General features: G+C 56.3%; 1 protein-coding gene across 13 annotated transcripts; it reads right to left on the minus strand.

The window, feature by feature from the left end:
* Window positions 1–2,954: 2,954 nt before the first annotated feature.
* On the minus strand, window positions 2,955–16,335 carry MST1R (macrophage stimulating 1 receptor). Of its 13 annotated transcripts, none has more exons than XM_047849729.1 (20): window positions 14,937–16,321; window positions 11,885–12,073; window positions 11,676–11,804; window positions 11,328–11,498; window positions 10,863–11,023; window positions 10,335–10,500; window positions 10,085–10,221; window positions 9,493–9,654; window positions 9,303–9,396; window positions 8,935–9,144; window positions 8,688–8,834; window positions 8,446–8,608; window positions 8,198–8,299; window positions 7,916–8,122; window positions 7,473–7,553; window positions 7,140–7,321; window positions 6,947–7,056; window positions 6,516–6,681; window positions 5,974–6,110; window positions 2,955–3,527 (listed from the first exon to the last, which is right to left on the minus strand). In XM_047849729.1, exons 1-20 carry the CDS (start codon window positions 16,167–16,169, stop codon window positions 3,272–3,274), a joined length of 4,203 nt encoding a protein of 1,400 aa, XP_047705685.1. In that variant the 5' UTR covers window positions 16,170–16,321; the 3' UTR covers window positions 2,955–3,271. The 13 variants fall into 13 exon arrangements, with proteins under 13 accessions (XP_047705685.1, XP_047705692.1, XP_047705691.1 ...); XM_047849736.1 differs by having other exon boundaries at window positions 7,916–8,119; window positions 8,222–8,281; window positions 8,935–9,147; XM_047849735.1 differs by having other exon boundaries at window positions 8,222–8,281; window positions 8,935–9,147.
* Window positions 16,336–18,830: the final 2,495 nt, after the last annotated feature.

Genomic DNA, 18,830 nt, shown 5'->3' on the forward strand with positions numbered 1-18,830 from the left:
AAACTCTAGCTAGAGCAAACCCCAAAGGAGTAGCAGGAGAGAACGAGGCTCAGCAGGCCCCTGTGCCAGATGGGGAACACCGGGGGCCCTTCACGGAGTCATCCCCACTCCTCTGGGCTGGCGTAGCCCCACCTCTCGGCTAGGACCCTCATCTGGGCAGAGCAGAGGCTCTGAGTGAAGAGATGCTCAGTTCCTGGGGACTTCACAGAGGGGAGTTTTCCAACGCCGCATGGAGTAAAAGGTGTTTCTCGTTAGGGCCTGGTAGATAAGGCTCAGTGCTCAGCTACTGATTCCTGGGACTGCTTCTCCCCAGGCAGAGGCAGTAAGTGTAAGATGCAGCCTGGGCCTCTTGGAGCCTCAGACACTCCCAGCAGTGCCCATGTTTCCCCCAACCCACTCTACAGGTAAAGGGAGTTAATTTCTGAAGTAGGTGGAGCTCTGGCCTCATGAGCTGCATTGAGGGAGTGACTGGTGAGGCCAGTGTCCCAGGAAGATCCCAAAGTTTGGAATGGGGCAATATCTGGGGCCCTTGTGTGTGACCCCAGAGGGCCTTTGGGTCCCTGGGAAAATTCTCTGAAAGGCTGGGACTGAGGCATAAGGAGGATCTCAGACCAGACTCATGGTCCCCCATCAAAGCGGGTCGGTCTACCCCATGCATGCTCTCCAGGTGCCAGACAACAGTGACACCAATGGGCAGTCAAGAGGCTGTGAGTCATCTGCAGCTTCCTCAGCCCCAGCTCCCATCCTAGCCTCCCTCCAGCCTTTACTAGCACCTGTTGCCCCCAGCCCCCCCTGGGCTGTGATAGGGGGAGATGAGGCAGGGGAGCTGGTACCTTCTTTCCACAGCTCATGGTGGAAATACTGGACTCCCAAAGCCCCAGAAGAAGCCTCTGCTCACCCCATCCCATCCTAGTGGCAGGCCTAGGCCCACCATGGCCACCAGTAAACTTCCCCTTGCACCAGCCACCCACCATGCCTGAGATACTAGTCAGGCCTCCCCCAGGGGAAAGGCAGCTCAGCCTTCACTGGCTTGGAAGCCACTCAGAAACGTTCTAGTTCCCCCAGCCCATCTGGGGCCTAGAACTAACCCTCCCTTCTTCTTCTCCCTGGTGGCCCAGTCAGGAATTTGAAACCCTGAAACAGTTCCAGTTTCTGACACTCCAGCTGAAATTGTGACTATTTGGGTGGCTCTGAGAATGGAGCTCAGAACTTGGGGGCTGCAGCACTGGGAGGGGGTGCAGCTGTGCCATGATCCAGGAGCCCAAGCACCTGCTTAACTAGGCCCCTTCCCTGGAGAATCCTGGGAAGCCCAGAGGCCCAGAGGCCCTTGGCTCAGAAATATGTCCAAAGCCCCACATTCTGGCTGCACAGGAGAGCTGATACCTGGAGCTATCCTCCATCTGCCTTCTCTGAGAGTCCTCTCCTGCTAAGCTCCCCTCCCAAGCAGAGACCCCTTCTTCTCCAAGCCCCTCTCTTATGAGCAGATGAGACAGTGGTCCATGAGTTTCAAGGGCTCAGTGGAGAAGGAGCCTCAGTCCAGCTTCAGAGAGGCCCCTGGGCCTTCTCCTCACTCCCCACCCAGGGCGGGGAGCTCTGGATGACCTTCAGATCCCTAGCATGAGGTCAGAGCAGGAGGACTGCAAGTTGGAGGGATGGAGACAGCCCTTTCCAACTAGTATGGCGACTATGGCTGTCAGGGGTACTCTAGGACATTTCACTCATCTCTCTTGTAGCCTCAGGGTGACACAATTGATTCCCCCCACCACACACACACAACACGCACACACAGGGACCAGGGGTCTCTGGCTGAACATGCAAGGCTATAAGACATCCTCTATGACTGAGTAGGGATCAGAGGTACAGTGGTAAACAGGCAGATAGAGTCCATCTCTCCAGATCATAGACCCCTGATCTTTGGAACCCTGCACTTGAGCAGAAGATCCCCTTTAAAGCTTTACCCACATGTCCTCAGGATCCTTAGTCTCCCCATGGCAGGGCCTCCTATGGGTAGAGAACAGTTGGGCAGCTCCAGTCCCAACTCTATTTATCAGGGAGCTCTTGCTTCAAACCCAGTGTTACATGTGTGACAGGGCAAAAAGTTGGCAACTCACAGGAGAGGGAGCTTGCTCCCCTTAGGATGAGCTGGGGTCTCCCAACTGGTGGGAGGGAGGCTATAGGGGTCCTGTGTAAGAGAGAAGAACCACCATGATGCATGCCCTGGGCCCAGTCACTGACATCCAAGCTGTGCCCTTAGCATCAAGAGTGTGGGAGAAGAGTGGTACAAGGAGGAAACTGTTCTCGCTCTCCAGTGGAGTCTGCCCCTCTAGTGGCTACTGTGCAGTGGTCTTGACGAGTATAAATAGCCTGGGCAGTCTAGCATCTTGAAGCTGGTGCCTTAAAAGTGTGGTGAGGCCTTGCTGTTGGCTCATCTCTCTCAAGGCTGTAAGGGCAATGCTGGTAGGCTTTGAGGTAGGGGAGCCGGTCTCTATGTCCTGACAGTGTGTGTGTGGGTGGGGGGGGAGCTGCAGGCAGAGCAGGGAGCCCTGAGAGCAGCCGGGGCCTGGGGAAAGGGACAGACATGGGCTGGGCAGTGGGAGAAGCCATTCTGACTACTGCATGCCTGGGTACTCAACCCACCCCTCTTGGTTCCATCAAGAAGTCCCCAGGGCCCTGTAACCTGAATTAGCACCTTGCCCTACCCTTCCTGTTCTCTGGAGCCTTTTACCGATCCAACCCCTTTCCAGCCTCAGAGTCTTTGCATGTGCTGCTCACTTTGCCCAAAACTGTCTTCCCCCACCTCTGCTTCTGGCACAGTTCCTACCTGACAGGGTTATAGCAGAAATGTCACCTCCTGGGGAGGCTTCTTTCACCTCTATTCTCTCTCTAAAGCTGACCTCCATTCCCTCAAAGCAGCCTGTCTTTCTTTCATAGCATTGACCACAATTTGCACTTGATGATTCGTTGGTTCATTTACTAGTTCAAGGGCCAGTGTCTGTGCGGTCACTGTTAAGTCCCCTGTGCCCAGAAGGTCAAGCACACACCAGGTATGCCGTAAATACTCCTCGCATCAAGGATCATTCTCACTGCTCCCTCTCTGGAGTGAAGGGACAAGTGCCTTGCTCCCTCCTGTCACCCCTGAAAGTTAAGGGGGCAGGGACAGGGCAGAAGCCAGCTCAGGCTGCCCCTGGCCTGGCATGGCCTAGAGACAGTTTGGGATTAACTCCCTGGCTGCTAGGCAGGTCCAATCCCTGGGGCCTGCCTAGGGCAGAGGTCACGTGGGCTGTGGTGGCTCTGAGGAAGGCCAGGGCCGACGTGCGATCTTGTGCACAGGTGGGGTCTGCCACTGTTCTGGGTGCATGTTCGCCTCATCCGAGGCACCGGGACCCAGGTTCACGTAGGCTGCAGGCAGCTGCACGTAGTGGTCCCCAAGCAGCCTGGCCGCCACGTGCTCCACTTCCTCCACCAGCGCTGAGAATGTGGGTCTCCCTGCAGGGTCCGCAGCCCAGCAGCGCTGCATCACTGCGTACCTGTGGGGAGAGGGGCATGTCAGAGGCAGGGCACATCCCCACCCAGAGATTCCGGGCTGCCCACCTGCTCTTAATCCTCTGGCAGGCCGCACAGGAACGAGAACAGGTAACAGGGCCTAGTGCAGAGCATTGCCCAGTCAGAGGCAGCTCTTCTCAGCATCGTGATTGCTGTTCCAGTCTTGCCTCCCCACCGTGGCAGAGGTTGAATTGCCCCAGGGATTAAGAGCTTGGACTCCTGAGCCCCGGTGTGACCTGAGCAATGTGATCTTGGGCAAGATTCTTAACCTCTCTGTGTCTCTGGATCCTCCTCTGATCACAGAGCTGTGGCGGCATAGGGTGGGAGGATGCCTGTGAAGCGCTTACTTAGCTTAAGGCGCAGCTCACAGGCTATCAGTTATCATCTTAGGTCTTCTAGGAAGGAAGCCCATGTCCAGTGAAATGGAGATTAAAAGTCCTGAGACATGGACATGTGGGACGCCCAGCCATTGTTTCTGTGGGTTTACCTGGTGGGCCCCAATACATGCCTCTTCATCTTGGAAATACTGCCTCTGCCTTAAATGACACTAAGTGCCCTACACACAATAATCTCATAATTCTCAGACTCTGAGGGTGGTACTGTCATCATCCAAACTTTACAGATAAGGAAACTGAGGCCTCAAGTGGAAAAGAGACTTGGTCTGGTCTAGTGGATGCTGTGATGGTCCACCCAGATCCCCCTTCATCCTCCCAGTGGGTGCTGCTGACCCTTGGCTAAAGCCCTCCCTAGGAATCACCCCAGGCAGAAAGTAACTGCCTCCCCCAAGCTCACACTATGACCAGTAACTTATTAATGTCCAGTACAAGGACCTGGCCCCTTGATCTAAATTTCGTAAAACTCTGGGGCTCCTGGATGGCTCAGTTGGTTAAGTGTTTGACTTCAGCTCAAGTCACAATCCCACAGTTTGTGGGTTCCAGCCCTACATTGGGCTCTGTGCTGACAGCTCAGAGCCTGGAGCCTGCTTCAGATTCTGTGTCTCCCTTCTCTCTGCCCCTCCCCTGCTCACACACTATCTCTCTCTCTCTCTCTCTCTCTCTCTCTCAAAAAACATTAAAAGGGGCACCTGGGTGCCCAGTCGGTGTTCAGTCGGTTAAGCAGCCGACTTCAGCTCAGGTCATGATCTTGCAGTTTGTGAGTTTAAGCCCCACGTCAGGCTCTGTGCTGACAGCTCAGAGCCTGGAGCCTGCTTCAGATTCTGTGTCCCCTCTCTCTGCCCCTCCCCTGCTCATGCTCTGTCTCTCTCTCCCCAAATAAATAAACATTAAAAAGATTTTTTTAATTAAAAAATATAAAATAAAAAAATACATATATATATATATATATATATATATATATATATATATATTTCTTAAAACTCCAAAGAGCCACCCCAGATCAAGCAGCCCCCTGGGCTATAGCCCAAGGATGGGCTAATAGCCTCTGCGGCATCTGCATGGCAGCCCAACTTCTCCACCTGCCCAGTCCTGCTTCCCTGGGCTCTCTGCTTGCCTGGCTCTGACTGATCCTTTGGTTGACCTGGAAAGGGACCCTCTCTGGGCCTCAGTTTCCTCATCTGTGGACTGCTTCCATCAGCATTTGGGGCTGGGAGGAGATCACAGTTGCCATGGTAATAGTACTCCCCACTCAGAGGACTCAGGTTCCCCCAGTCTATCAATAAACTCCCTGTATATATAGCTCCAGGTGAGAGTCTGTTTCAGGGAACCTGACCCAGGGGCAGATGGGTAGTAAAGATGATTTCACTTACTTCAAACCAGAGGCATTAGTGAAATGAATAATAAAGATCAAACCCAAGGCAGGCAGGGGCTGGGAAGAAGGGTTACTCGTACCCTTCTAGAGCACAGTCTGAGATTGGAATCATCAACTACCTTTACCTGTGACCTGGTTCTTCCTGTTCTAACCACAAAGATCTGGGCACAGACAAGGCACGTGTACTGCTTCTGAAGCTGAACCCCGGCACAGACCCACTGGGCAGGCACAGTGACTGTTTCATAGTTGTCACCATCCCTTGGGATCAGGGAATCTGAAACTATATCCAGTAGGGAGATGTTGGGGGTGGGGGCTAGTGTGGGAGCTAATGGAACCTCTCTTTGAGGTTAAATGAATGGAAAAGATGGAAAACAGGCCCCCCTTAGCGGGGGTGGGGTGAGGAGTGCTGAGAAATCAAATCACTGGCCTCAACCCAGACTCTGAGTGGGGAGTACTGTTACCATGGCAACCATGATCTCCTCCCAGCACTCAGCCCCAAATGCTGGTGGAACCAGTCCACAGATGAGGAAACTGAGGTCCAGAGAGGGTCCCTTTCCAGGTCAACCAGAGGATCAGTCCGAGAGCCAGGCAAGAACACTGTCTCCTGTCCCTTCCTTGTCTCTGGGGCCCAGCTCCCGCCCACTACCACCTCCACATACTCACAGAGAATCAGGACAATATTCAGGCTGGGGCAGGCGTCGACCCTGGGCCAGGAAGTGAGTGAGGTCAAAAGGGTCAATGTGGGGGTATGGTGGGGCGCCCCGTGTCAGCAGCTCCCACAGCAGCACACCAAATGACCACTGTGGGAAGGAGAAAGGAGACTCAACTCTTACCCCAAATTTGGGGACAGGTGGGCCCCCCAGGTCCTCTATCTCCTAGAGTCCTCCAGCTGGAAATCAATCAGAGCCCGCTCCTCAGTATCTCATACGCATCTTTCCTCAGTCTCCTCTCATCACCAGACCCTGCCCAGAGTTGGGCCTGTAGGCCCTGTACTGTCTGCAAGGAGCCAATGAGTTCAGAGCCCCCTCTTGCCGTGGCAAGAGGGCTCTATCTTAGACCTGCTCAAGAGGGGCAAATGGGCTGTGGGGGCTGCTCATCTTAGGGATTCCCTGGGCTCAGATCATCATCTGGACCTAAAAGGGCAAGGCCAAGTGCTCTCCCAGGACACTGAGGCCATGTGGACTCTGGGGCAGGTGGGGCCTCACCACATCAGACTTGGTGGTGAATCTGTAAGTCTGCAGGCTCTCCAGTGCCATCCATTTGACAGGGAGGCGAGCATGGCGATGCTGTCGAACACTGTAGTACTCCTTGTCCAGGATACCACGGGCCAGGCCAAAGTCAGCCACCTTGACTGTGAATGACTCATCCAGCCTGAGAGCAGGGGATCATACTCAGGACTGGCCCCCACCTGGCCCTAAACCCATTTACTCCAGGCCTTCACAGGGTTTCAGAGCCACCGTGTCCTATCTAAGCCTGCACTGGGCAGATAGGAGAACTGAGGCCCAGAGAGGGGAGGACATGCCCAGGGCTGCACAGCAAGGGCTGGAGCGTGGGCCCTTCCCTGAGATGCCTTTGGGCAGCTGTGCACCCTGGTGCCCTGCCCCCTTCCTTCACCCCAAATGCTCTGGCCCCTCACATGCAGTTCCGAGCAGCCAGGTCCCTGTGCACAAACTTCTGCTCTGCCAGGTACTCCATGCCACGGGCTACCTGAAGGCCGAAGCTGATGAGGTCCTTCACCGTGGGGTTCTAGGGGCACAGGTGGGTCGGTAGGCAAGGGTATAGCAACTCATCCCCAGCTGCTGCCCAAGTCTCCTGACCCGAGCACTGACCCGCTGGGGTGAGCGGATGAACTGAAGCAGGTCTCCATGATGCATATAGGGTAGCAGCACCTGGGGCAGCCCTTCAGGGGGCAGCACAATACCGATGAGAGCCAGCACATTTGGGTGGTGCAGACCACGCATGAGCAGCCCCTCGCGCAGGAAGGCCTCCACCTCCTGCACCTCTGTGATGCCTGTGGAGTGGCTTGAGTCAGACTCAGGGCAGGAAGACCCTTTGCCAGGGTCAGATGGAGAAATGGAGAAGAAAGTGCTCCTGTTCAGGGTTACTCAGCAAGGCGGTAGCACAGCAGGGACGGGGATCTTCCTAGCCTCTTCCCTACTTACGACTCAGCGACTTTATGGCACAATGGATTCGATTCTGGTCCTTGTCTGTGTATTCTCCATGGTAGACAACTCCAAAGTGGCCTGGTGAGGGGGAGATGGTGAGAGGGCCCCAATGCTCAGGGTGCACACCACACCCTCTCATTGGCAACCAAACCTCAGAGCACCAACTGGCCGATGTGACATTAAAAACAAATAGCAGCTACATAATGACAGAGCCTGCACCCCTCCCATGCCTACTTAATCTGCACCAGAATCCACTGAAGACAGAACTAATTACTATTTCACAGATGAGCAAATGGAGGCTCAGAGATGTTACGTGGTATTCCCAAGGTCACAAAGGTTGGTGGAAAGGCCAGAGCAGAGTCCTGCCCAAATGCCCCTTGAGTCCATGTCATCTCAGGACTCCATCTCTGCCCCAGCCCCACCTGGCTTGGCCCCCATACCTTTGCCAATGATTCTGTCCCTGTGGGTGACCACCTGCTCATGTGAGATCAGCACATCCTTGACCTCGGTCAGGAGTGCAGAGTCTAAGTCCCCAAGCTGGATGGACTCTGTCTGCAACAGTGGGACACAGGACCCGTCCCCACTGTCTGAGACGGATGCTTTGTGGCTCTGTGTGGTGGAATCCAGACCATGAGTGGCAGGGGCTGCTGTGGAGGAGAGGAAGTGAGGGGCCTGTGGAACAGAGAGTGTGGCCCCAGCTTTCAGCACCTCCCCCATCTCACCAAGGCCATTTCTGTAGTCAGAACCTGAGCGGAGTGCAGGCAAGGGGATGGCTCCAGTGGTCCGGTCCAAGGATGCCAGGTCATCTAGGTTTGGAGAAAGGACTGTGGAAAGACAGCCCCTGGTGGCCAGCCTCTCCAAACTCAGTCCCCAGGAGGTATGGGCAGACCTCCAAGGCCTGGGCAGAAAGAGGACTTGGAGATGCCATGGTTTGGTATAGGCCAAGTCAGGAGGGGAGTGGAGAGCTCACCCAGTTGTTTCCTCCGCCAGTAGTTGAAGATCAGCGCAGCGGCCAGTGCAGCCACAAGCAGGAGCAGGGCCAGCAGGACACCAAGGAGTAGCCTCTGTGGGACCCCCTCTGGGCCTGGCCGTATCACCCTGCCCAGGATGTGACATCCATCATCCACACAGACCTGGGGGCAGGTGGCAGCTCAGGCCCAGCCTGCAAGCCCTGGCCCATGTCTCATGTGGAGAGCCAGCTGAGCTGCCTACCTGCAGTGGGGCGCCATCCTTGTCAAGTTGCAGGGAGGAAGGCAGAGGGCAGATGACCACATCCCCCCGGAGCTCATGCTGGCAGCTCTTACCACCCACGGTCACGTTCACATCCACACAATCAGCCACAGCGCCCAGCCCAATATACTGCAGAGAGTCATAAGGACTGGCCAGTCCCCCCATCTCCTCTGGGCAAGGGTTCAGCCCTAACCCTTCACCATCCCTGACCTCCATCCCCCACACTTACCTCAAACTTAACAGCATGCTCCTCGGGCTTCAGTGGGGCAAAGTCAGTGGTGGGTGGATGGGGTGGGGGCAGGAAGCGAAAGCCGGGCTGCGTGAAGCCAGCAGCTCCATCCCCCCAGGCACTCAGGTTCCCTGTTACCCACCCCTGGGGGCTTCGGACGACATATTCGGGCAGGCGGCACCGATGCTGCTCCGGGAGGTCCCCTGTACACTGCTAGGGCCCATGCGAGAGTGGTTAGCCAGGCATCCCACCTACGGCCACCCCAGTCTCCTCAGCCCAGCACGGGGTAGAGCTAGACCTCAGAGGATTAATCCAGCCTTCCTCCCTCCTGGCTAGTGTCCATTTGGCAGCTGCCAGTGACAGCTCACCCTGTTTTCCACTGCCATAAGCCCATCATGGAATGACAGCACTAGGTGCCACGCTGAAGTCAGATGCTGGCCATGGATGGTGACATGGGAGCCACTGTGGAGGAAAGCAATGTGGTGGGCTTGGGGTGCTCTCTGAGGCTGCCTCCCTCATTCCTTAGGAGACCAGAGTGGGCAAGGGGGTGGCACTTACATGTAGCCACAGTTGGGGCTGATGCCCAGCACAATGGGGTCTTCCAGGTAGTGGAAGGTCCAGGAGCCTGGCACCACAGCGCCCCCCACCTGCAGGTGAATGGGAACCCTGGCCATAGCAGCCCCAGGGGGCGTAGTACATAAGAGCTGCCCCTCGCTGACCCTGCAGAACGGGGTGGGGGTAGGGGTGGGAGGATTGGTCTCAGGATCACCCTCCAGGTGATGGCCAGACCCACCTCCTTTAAGGTCTGCCAATCCCTCTCAGTTCTTCTGTTGGTCATCTTCCCACCCTGCCCATTATCAATGAGTCTGTTTGAAGACAGGGTCTTTAAGGCTTCCAAGAAGAAGGCAGGGCAGAAAAGGTTCCCCAAAGCCTTGGCTAGAGCCAATTAACTCTGTGATGGGCTCTCTCACCATCCCCAAACCACCCGTGGGCTGGAGGGGGCAACAGACCCTTCCTCCTGGACCTGCTCCCTACACTGACCATTTGAGCTCTGCTCTCTCTGCCCTGGTAGGATCCAAGGCCCACCTGGTAAGGGCTCCCTGTGTGGGGAGCCCTGTGGCCTCCCCTCCCCTTGCATGTTGGCACTTACTGTTCCAGTGGGCACTCAGTCCCATTGACCAGCACCATCTGACTGGTGCCTAAAGACAGGCCTTTGCCTTCAAAGGTGAGGCGGGTGCCCCCTGCCCGTGGGCCAAAGAGGGGTTTTACTGCTGTTAGCACTGGCTCCTAAGAAGACATAGAGGTGGCTTAGCTTGGCATAAAAGGCCTTCCACTCCAAGCCCTTCCTTGCCCACATTGCCTGGCTGGCCAAGGGTACAGACAAGGCAAGGTGGCCTCACCATGAAAGAGAAGCCTTGCAGCATGGAGGTGCCATCCACTTGGAAGTGCTTGCCTGGTGGCATGTTGGTCACAGTGAGGCTGATGTTGGCGGGCCCGGCTGGCTGCATGCCCAAGGGCTCCAGCTCACACTCAAGCTCCTCTACAAAGTCTTTCCGGGGCACTGGGCTAGGGTACCAGGGGAACCCAAGGTCAGCCAGGGGTCACACAGGCCTGGCTGTATGCCTGCTACATACCACAGGTCTCTTCTGAGCCTGAGGATGGTATCTCTTTACTCGTGCCTTCCTCCAAGGTAAGCAGGATCTGGTGAGGCAGGGACTAACCTTGCCCAGTTCCATGACTCAACAGACAGGTAGGGCATATGCAGGCTCAAGCAGGGACAGAGAGGTCTCCTTAGACACCAAGCAACCAGAGTCACTGCAGTTTGCCTGATATCTCCTTGCCCCAGTAAGCAGAAGACAGGGTCTCACAGGGAAGGGGCTGCTTGGTCACCCCTGTCAGGGACAGGAAGCGCAGATACCAGCTTGTACCTGAGGTTTGGGCTGTCCTTGGGCAGCAGTCGGCAGGGACTTTGGCCCACGGTGACCTGATGGGTGCCCTCAGGCACCAGATCAGCAGGGCGCAGGTAGAAGTTGGAGCCACACAGGGTCAGCCTTGTGCTGCCCCTTAGGGGTCCACTCTGGGGGTAGAACTGAAGAGAGGGAGAGAGCCTGAGTCCCTGTGTGCATCCAGGCTCTCAGCTGTCTGCTTTTCCCAGAGTTTTCTACTATGCCCCTTGCCTGTCCTCCCTCCAAGTCTCCTAGGTCACTTGTAGTCCTCACTCAGGCACTTTTCTGCCTCTAAGTCTTTGCATGTGCCATCCCCTCTGACAAGAATACCCTCCTTGTTGATATCGGGGACATTCCAGGCCTGAGGATCATGGTTAACACATGCTGACCCCCACTCCAGGCCCAGCTTGTCCTACCCTTACCTGGGCCCTGCCAAGCAAGTCATACCTCAGTAAGCTCAGGTGGACAATGATCCTGTTGCCAGGAGCCAGGACACTCCTCCTGCCGGCCACACATGCCCCCACACCAGCCACAGCCCATGAAACGCTGTGCCCGCAGACAACTCCCACAGGTGAGGAAGTGGTGGCAGCCAGGGCCCTGGATAGGTACCTGGAAGACCTTGGAGTGGCAGAGGGGTGGTTCAGGGGTGGCTGGAGGGAGAACTAGACCCAGAGACTGCCTGGTCCCATTGTAGGTCAGGGTGGTGAGACCTGTATGTCAGTGCCTCCCTGGATTAGATGGGGAGGCTTTGTTTCCACAGCCCTGGCCCCAGGCCCTACCCTAGTCCCACCTTACCTGCTCCCCGGAGGAAAAGAACAGGTGGTCTCCAAGGCGACTGACATCTCGTTGTATGGGCTGCCTGTTGCTGCCCAGTGAGAAGTTGGACACATACAGTAAGTAGTTGAGAGATCTGGCCAGCTCCACCTGGGATAGGTTAGCTGTGAGCAAAATGGAAATGGGGAAGGGGACCCAGGAAGAAGGAGCTGTGGAGATGGGGGTCCTACCTGCAGGATGCGCCCATCAGTTGTGCCCATGTGGGCTACTGTGACATTGTCAAGGCGTGTCACATGCAGTGCAGTGACCCGTACTGGTCCTAATAGCCCGTTGAAGAGGTCCACACGTGATAGGCTGCTGCTAACCAGCAGAGGAAAGTGATGGCAGCTGGTGTTGGGGCTGGGGGCCTCCAGGCCAGGCTGAGGAGAGTCGGGTAAGGAGTCAGGGCTCATCCTCACACATTGACCCCTTGGGATCTCTGTCAGTGACCACAGCAGCCCAAACCCCCATCCCTTACCTGACTTGGCTAGATAAGACTCCAGGTCTGCCACTTACCCACCCCCTCCCACCTATGGGGCTCTCAGAGGTAGTAAGTCCAGTAAGGAAGGCCCAGGCTGGAAGGGCAGCATCTGCTATGCCTTGCCCTGACCTGCCATGTCCATTCTGATAATGACTTAGAGTCTCACAGACCCAACCTCATTCTTGCCTCACAACTACTGTGTAAAGTGGGTGCTTTCAACACCCCTATTTTGCAGATAAGGAAATGAGCTCAGAAACCGTTTGGTCACTTGTCCAAGGCCTTATAGGCCCTCAGGAGAGGAGCCAGGCAAGAAGTCTGAGCTCTTGAGCAGAGTCCTCTTCTGCCCCCTGCTGGTTATTCCCTGTACTTCAGCAAACCCTGTCCCCTTTGGGGGCTTCAGTTTCTCTCCAGCCTAAGGTGGCTAAACTCTGAAGTTAATTGGCCAGCATGGGGCTGGTAACATGGTTCTTCTCCCTGAGACTCCAAAGATCTTCCTGTACCTCCAGCTGCAACCTGAATCCCCTTCAGATACAAAAGGGAAAAACCAAGGCCTGAAGGCTAGGCCCCAGGGATTGGGAAACACCTGTCACCTGTTCTTAATAGGAAGGTGTTTTGGGGGACTGCACTCAAGGCACCAAGGCAGGACTGTGGAAGCTTCTTGGAAATCATATCAGGGTATGATGCAAGGCTTTGGAGCTGGGTGCAAAGCACAGGCAGGGCTCAGTAGCCTTGGGGCTTGCGACATTCCCTTGCCAGCCCTGGGGCTCCCATCAAACCAAGTGTGCTTAACCTAGTCCTGAGACCTCAGTGCTGATCAGGAGCCCTGGGGGTGCAGAGCTGGGCACAGAAATTCCACACACTCTAGGTCTGTAGCCTGGATGGGTGGGAACTGGGACTCTGTCCTCACTTGAGGCTGGAAAGGGGCCTGACCTTAGCCGGAAGCCAGCGGGTGTTTTTAGCATGACTCAGGAACAGGTGGGGCTGAGGGGTGGCAAAGAGGCCCTACCCTGATCAGGACCACACCCCTGTCTGCTTGCCCCTGGGTCCCAGGACTTAGCTCTGGGTTTTCAGGTTTGTCTATAAGCCAGCCTGTGGCTCCTAAGAGCATGACTCAAGTGTCCAGTGCCCCACAAAGGAGGGTGACTGCTCCAGAGTCAAATCCCACCTGAACCCATGGAAGGCAGGTGCCAGCTCAGTGTCCCACAGGCTTCCTGAGGCCAGCCACAATCAGCACACAGTGGGTGTTGCCCTGGAGGCTACATGCCCAGTCACTGGACAAACACTGTACAGGCTGGTTCACACACCTCCCTGGCCAGCCTGTGGGCCATCTTGAGATCAGTCCTCCTCGAACCTAGCACTGCCAACTCATGCTGGATGTCTTCTGACCCACTGACCACCAGCCAAGTCCGTGAGAGGTTCAGACTCCCCCAGAAGGAAGAGAGGAGGGCAGGCAGGGCTGGCCAGGCCCTGACGAGGGCTCTCCCCCCGTAGGGCCTCCTCAACCCAGATGGACTCAGCTGAGGGAGGGAAGCTGGAGATGCCCTACTCCTCGCTGTTCGTACATTCTCCTTCCACCTCTGAGGCATTAGTAAGAGCCAGAAAGGAGTCAGTGGGGAACGTCACAGAAGTAGCAGAGCCACAGGGCAGCCAAAGACTCAGAGCAGTGACTGTGAGTGAGCTCACTGAAAGACCACTTATCCAGTGCTGTTCACCCCATTGTATTGGTTTTACCTCTTACAAGCTAGGGTAGGACTGTTTCCATGGCTCTCAGTTTGGGTTTTGTCCTTAGCATTTTAAGGAATGTTCTGTTTGTCTCTGTTCCAGCTCCCTGACACCATGGCTGGAGAGAACCTGGGTAGGGTCTGCTGGGAAAAGCCCTCAATTCAGCGATGGCCGGGAGACCTCTTACTTGGGGTGAGATGGGGAACTAGAGCAGGGACCCAACCATAGTGAAAGAAAGTCTGGGACTCCTTCATGGTGAACCACTTCCAACCAGCCCCTCCTAAGCCTTTACTCATTCCCAGATGTTTACAGTTGTTTGCACAAGACTGGGGTGAGCTTCCTGGAATCTACTAGAGCCAAGTTGCCTTCCCACCATGTCCTTGGTCCTCCCCCAGTCACTCCACAGAGGACAATCAGGGACGAGTGTGTCTGTGAAGCCCAAGTCATGCAGGCTCTCTGACAAGCCCCCAAACTTCCAAGGCCCAGGAGGCTCCCTGGAATGGGGTGGGGGCATCCTCTGACAACTCCTGCCCCACCCTCTTTGGAAAGCGGAACAAAACAGTGCTTCCAAAGGGAAAGAGAAACTGTGTTGGTGAGCAGCCGTATCTGTGTGAATCTGTTAGCATCTGCTTGTGTGGGGGGCTATTTCTCTGTGTATGTCCTTGAGGGTATGTGTGGTGGGCAGGTAGGAGGGGATCATTGTACCGGAGTTAGGCAGTGTCTCTGCCAGACAGTTGTGATGCAATCTGCTTCTCACACAATCTAGGAAACTACCTAAAAAAATCAGAGGCCATAGTACCTAAGAGAGTGAAAGAGCAAAATGGAGGAGAAACAGAGACTAGTCTGGCTAGTAGGTGAGCCTCCAGTATAGCCTGTGCTTGGCTGATTCCCTCACGCCCTCCACACCCCCACCTGCCCCCAGCACTAAGGAACTGGGTGGAAGAGAAACGTCTTCCCTCCTGTCCTTCTCCCTCCCTCCCAGACCCTCTTACTGGATTCTACCACCTGCTCACAGGTGAGGGCCCCTTCTTTCTGCTCACCGGGTTGGGGCAAAAACTAGGCGACTGGAAGAAGTCGAGGCCTCGCCGGATGCCAGGGGGGACAGGAGGCTCACAACAGCGCTCCACACCATGCTCGATGAGAGTGTCCACTAGGTCGATGGGAAAGGCACAGACGACAGAGTTGGGATTCACACCGGGACTGCTGTCTCTGCTAGCCACGAAGACGCCAAATAGCACTTCTTGGCCCTCAGCGATGCTCAGCTCAGCAGCTAGCTTGCTGCCCACTGGAGCTGTGTGGGCCGCCCTCAGCACTGGGTAGGGCTGTCCTCCCTCAGTGGCCCCGCGGCGCCGGCGTTTGGGTGCGAATCGGCAGTCGAGAACGAGCTCGCGGTAGTCGCCCAGCTCGGGCTCAGCAGCGCTGAGCCGTGCCAGGCGTGTGTGCAAGGCTTCCGGGGCAGCTGCCACGCTGGCCCGCTGCACCTTCAGGAAATAGACAAAGGCTCTGGCGCGGAAACTGTACACGTACTGGATAGGATAGGAAGCGAGGTGCTCCGGCAGCACGGACAGCGCGGCAAACCCCGGTGCGAATCCTGAGGCATCGGCCTTGAGGCGCCGGATCGACACTGAGCGGGGGCTGAAGCTCGAGGCCACCGTCTCATCCAGTGAGGATGCCACGTAGAAGTAGGAGGCATGGCCCTGCTCAACCACGGTCACGAGGGTGCCCAGAGGACTGGCCACACAGTCAGGGCAGTCCTCGGGCTGGTTGTGGTTGGCGGAGAAGAGGCAGGCTGGCGGTGCCAGGTGCAGGGCTGTCCCTTGGGGCTCTAGCTCGTGCAGGAAGCAGCGCCCATGCAGGCTCGAGCCACAGCTGACTAGTGCGGGCAGAGCTGGCTCCAGCACCAGCACCTGTGCATCTGTGTCTCCCTGCGGGCTGTGGGGGCCCGGGCCACAGGCCGCACACGTCTGACAGCCCGGGTCTCCAACAGGACCTGTGGCCAGGCTCTCTACTGGCTGCAGGCCAGGCCCAAGCACGTGCAGGCGATTGCGTGTAGCCACGAACACGGCACTCCCGTCCCTGCCTCCCTCGTAGGTCGCTATGGCCTGTACCGGACCTCCGGCCGAGAAGCTGGGCACCTTGTACTCGACGTCAAAATCGCGCAAGGCGGCGTAGGGGGTGCGCGGACACTGCCAGGACTCTCTGGCCAGCAGTGGTGGCAGCAGTAGCAGCAGCAATAACAGTGAAGGCTGTGACGGCGGCGAGAGAAGCTCCATCGAGGCCCACCTGGGCCCCTGCAGGGACTCTTGGAGGCCTGGGCCTGGCTGGGAGCAGACTCAAGGTCCCGGTTGGGACCTGAGTCCGCAGCCGGTCCTGAAAGCCCTCGGGCAGCTGACCCACCCCCAGCGTGATGTCCAGCGCCCTCCCCTGCCCTCGGGTCTGAGCACCTGGCACCAGGTGGACATACACACCGCCAGTGAATGAAGAGGCCCCCTCACCTGCCTGCCCCAGCTGCTGCTCCAAGCAGGCACTCTGAGCAAAGTCGGCAGGAGGGCGCAGGGCGGGGCTGGCGGGGCCAGGGTGCGTGGGCGGAACTGTGGGCGGGGCCCGTTGAAGGCTCGGCCTAGCCAGCCCCTCCTCCCACCCGACTCTCCAGGCCTCCGAAAGCCTGTTACCTACACCTTCTCTTGGGGGCGTTTTTCTCAGTGGCATGTGGTGAGTGTGCCTGGAGTGGCCCAGAGAGAGGTAGGAAAGTCTGAGCTTTCCCTTCCCGCCGCTCACGACCGACTGGGCTGAAGTGAGGAGGGGTCGTTAGTCACCCCAGCACCAGTGAGGGTTTGAGGACCACCTGGCTTATTTTTGCCCTTGGCACCAGTATACAGCCAACACACTCAGACGCTGGTTCCAGAACAGGGCCTGGAGGCCCCTGAGAGACCAAGAATGTGTGGAGGACCGGAGGGGAGAGGTGGGGGCCCCCGGGAGTAGTGAAACCCTCTCAGGGCAGGGGCCATCCTTTTCTGGGCCTGCCCTGGGATGTCAATGACTGGATGGTATCACAGGAAGATGCGTTGTCCCCTGCCTGCCCAAGGCAGTAGAGGTTATGAGTTAGGACCTACCCTGCTGGCTGGACATTAGAGTCAGAGGAGAGGCAGCTTATGGGGAGGCCCAACCCTAGCTATGGTCCCTCCACCACTGCCTCAGTAGGCAGAAGCTGCAGGATGGGGCTAACAAAACACACAGTGCTGGCTGCCTTTGCTGGCTGTGCTGCAGTGCCCCCCTGATATGGGGGAAACATGGGCTTTGACAGGGCACCTCTAACCTGCTCTGTAAGCTATGCTGGGCCTGAGTCTCTCCATCCCTGAAATGAGGATATAGTTCTAACTAGATGACTGCCCACAGTTCTCTCTTCAGTCTGAGTGAGGCATATGGGGTTGGGGGGAGGAGAGGCAACCTTCCCTCTTGTACATGGACTTCAGCGGTTGCTCCTTGATAACTGGTTCTTCCTAACATTTAAAGGGGGCTCTGGGGGACCTTGTCAGCCTGACAGCCCCCTTAGCCAGGTGGGCCTTAACCCTGGAGGGAGGGGAAGCTTCATAGGGTGGCCCTACACTGAGGTCTGAGGGACCTGTGAACTGTGGGTCCCAGGGCTTTGGAGCATAAGAGGGGTGGGGGAGAGAGGAGTTTTCAGCCCAGCAGGATTCATTCAGCCTGATTTTTGGAGCTGTATCTCCTCTACTCCCCTATCCAGACAACATTCCTTGTTCCTCCTTCCAGGAGCACCTTTTTCCTTTCCTTCTCTTGCAGCTTAGATGGCACCACCTCCAGGAAGCCCTCCTGATCCAGTCAATGCCTGGTCCATTTTGTGGGTCCCACAGATCATATGCTATACCCACTCTAGCACAGCTGACTCTGAATACCTGACTCCCCACTTTCCCCATTCCTAGTGCTGAACTCCCCTCCCCCTTGGGGCTGGAGCTCAGTGAGCACCTGGGAGAGAGAGGAAACAGGATTGGGCAGCCACACCCAGTGCTGGGAGGATTCAGAGCCTCAGGCATCATAAATGGCACTCCCTTCTCTAACTAGAATTGGCCCGGAAATGAATAAATACCCATAAAAAAAATCATGTGTTCCACAGTCAACATGATTAAAGACACTCATGCTGGGTAAAACTGAAATGAAACATTCTCTGCTGGCACTGAGACAGTTTCTTGGGTCCCGGTACTACATTCGGAGAGACTTCTGTAGGTTGGGAGGAGACTTCAAGGGCCCTCCTTGATCACCCTGTCCACTCGTTTTGAGGATTGGGGTGCAGCAGTCAACAGTTGATTCTCTGCTGCCACCATGTGGCCAAGATGTTGGCTAGCCCCAGAACAGCGTCCCCTGGTGGACAACCCCGGTCCTTGAGAACCGGCATCCACGGGAGCACCCCTTCCTCCTTCCCCCTCTGCCCACTCTGCAGGAGCAGGGCAGGCAAACCATGTGGGGGAAGTGGGGCCTTGGAGTGTTAAGTATAAGTGCTCCTTCCAAGCTGAACTCACAAGGCCTGGCCTATATTTGGTTTAGGACCTGCCCAACTGCCCCAGTATCTATCACCTTGAAGGAGTGCCCTCTTTTCCCTTTTTGGCTCTCACATCCCTCTGAACACTACTCCAAAACAAAAACAAAAACGAGAACTAATGTCAGCCTTTTTCTCCAACCCAAAGAGATCATCTGAGTGGCAGCAGTCTCTAACTACAATATGACCATATCACTCTGCAGCTTTAAAACAAATTCAATGGCTCCCCACTGCCAGACTTTTACCTGGAGTTCAAGAAACCTAGGCCTTGAAAACTCCTCCAGCTTCACTTAAACCAGTAATACCAGGCTCTTTACCAGGTCCTTCGCTTTGCACATGCTGGTTCCTCCACTAGGAACACCTTCCCTGTTTGGCCTGTTAT

This window comes from Prionailurus viverrinus, chromosome A2 (genome assembly GCF_022837055.1).
Source record: "Prionailurus viverrinus isolate Anna chromosome A2, UM_Priviv_1.0, whole genome shotgun sequence".
NCBI classification, from domain to species: Eukaryota; Metazoa; Chordata; class Mammalia; order Carnivora; family Felidae; genus Prionailurus; species Prionailurus viverrinus.

Excerpts from the sequence above, each read along its gene's own strand:
- MST1R (XM_047849724.1), bottom strand. The coding sequence starts at position 16,169 with ATGGAGCTTCTCTCGCCGCCGTCACAGCCTTCACTGTTATTGCTGCTG. Across the intron at positions 8,609-8,687 it reads AGGATGGCGCCCCACTGCAG|GTCTGTGTGGATGATGGATG; the intron begins GTAGGCAGCTCA and ends ACCTGCCCCCAG. Across the intron at positions 7,554-7,915 it reads GGACAGAATCATTGGCAAAG|GCCACTTTGGAGTTGTCTAC; the intron begins GTATGGGGGCCA and ends CCCCCTCACCAG.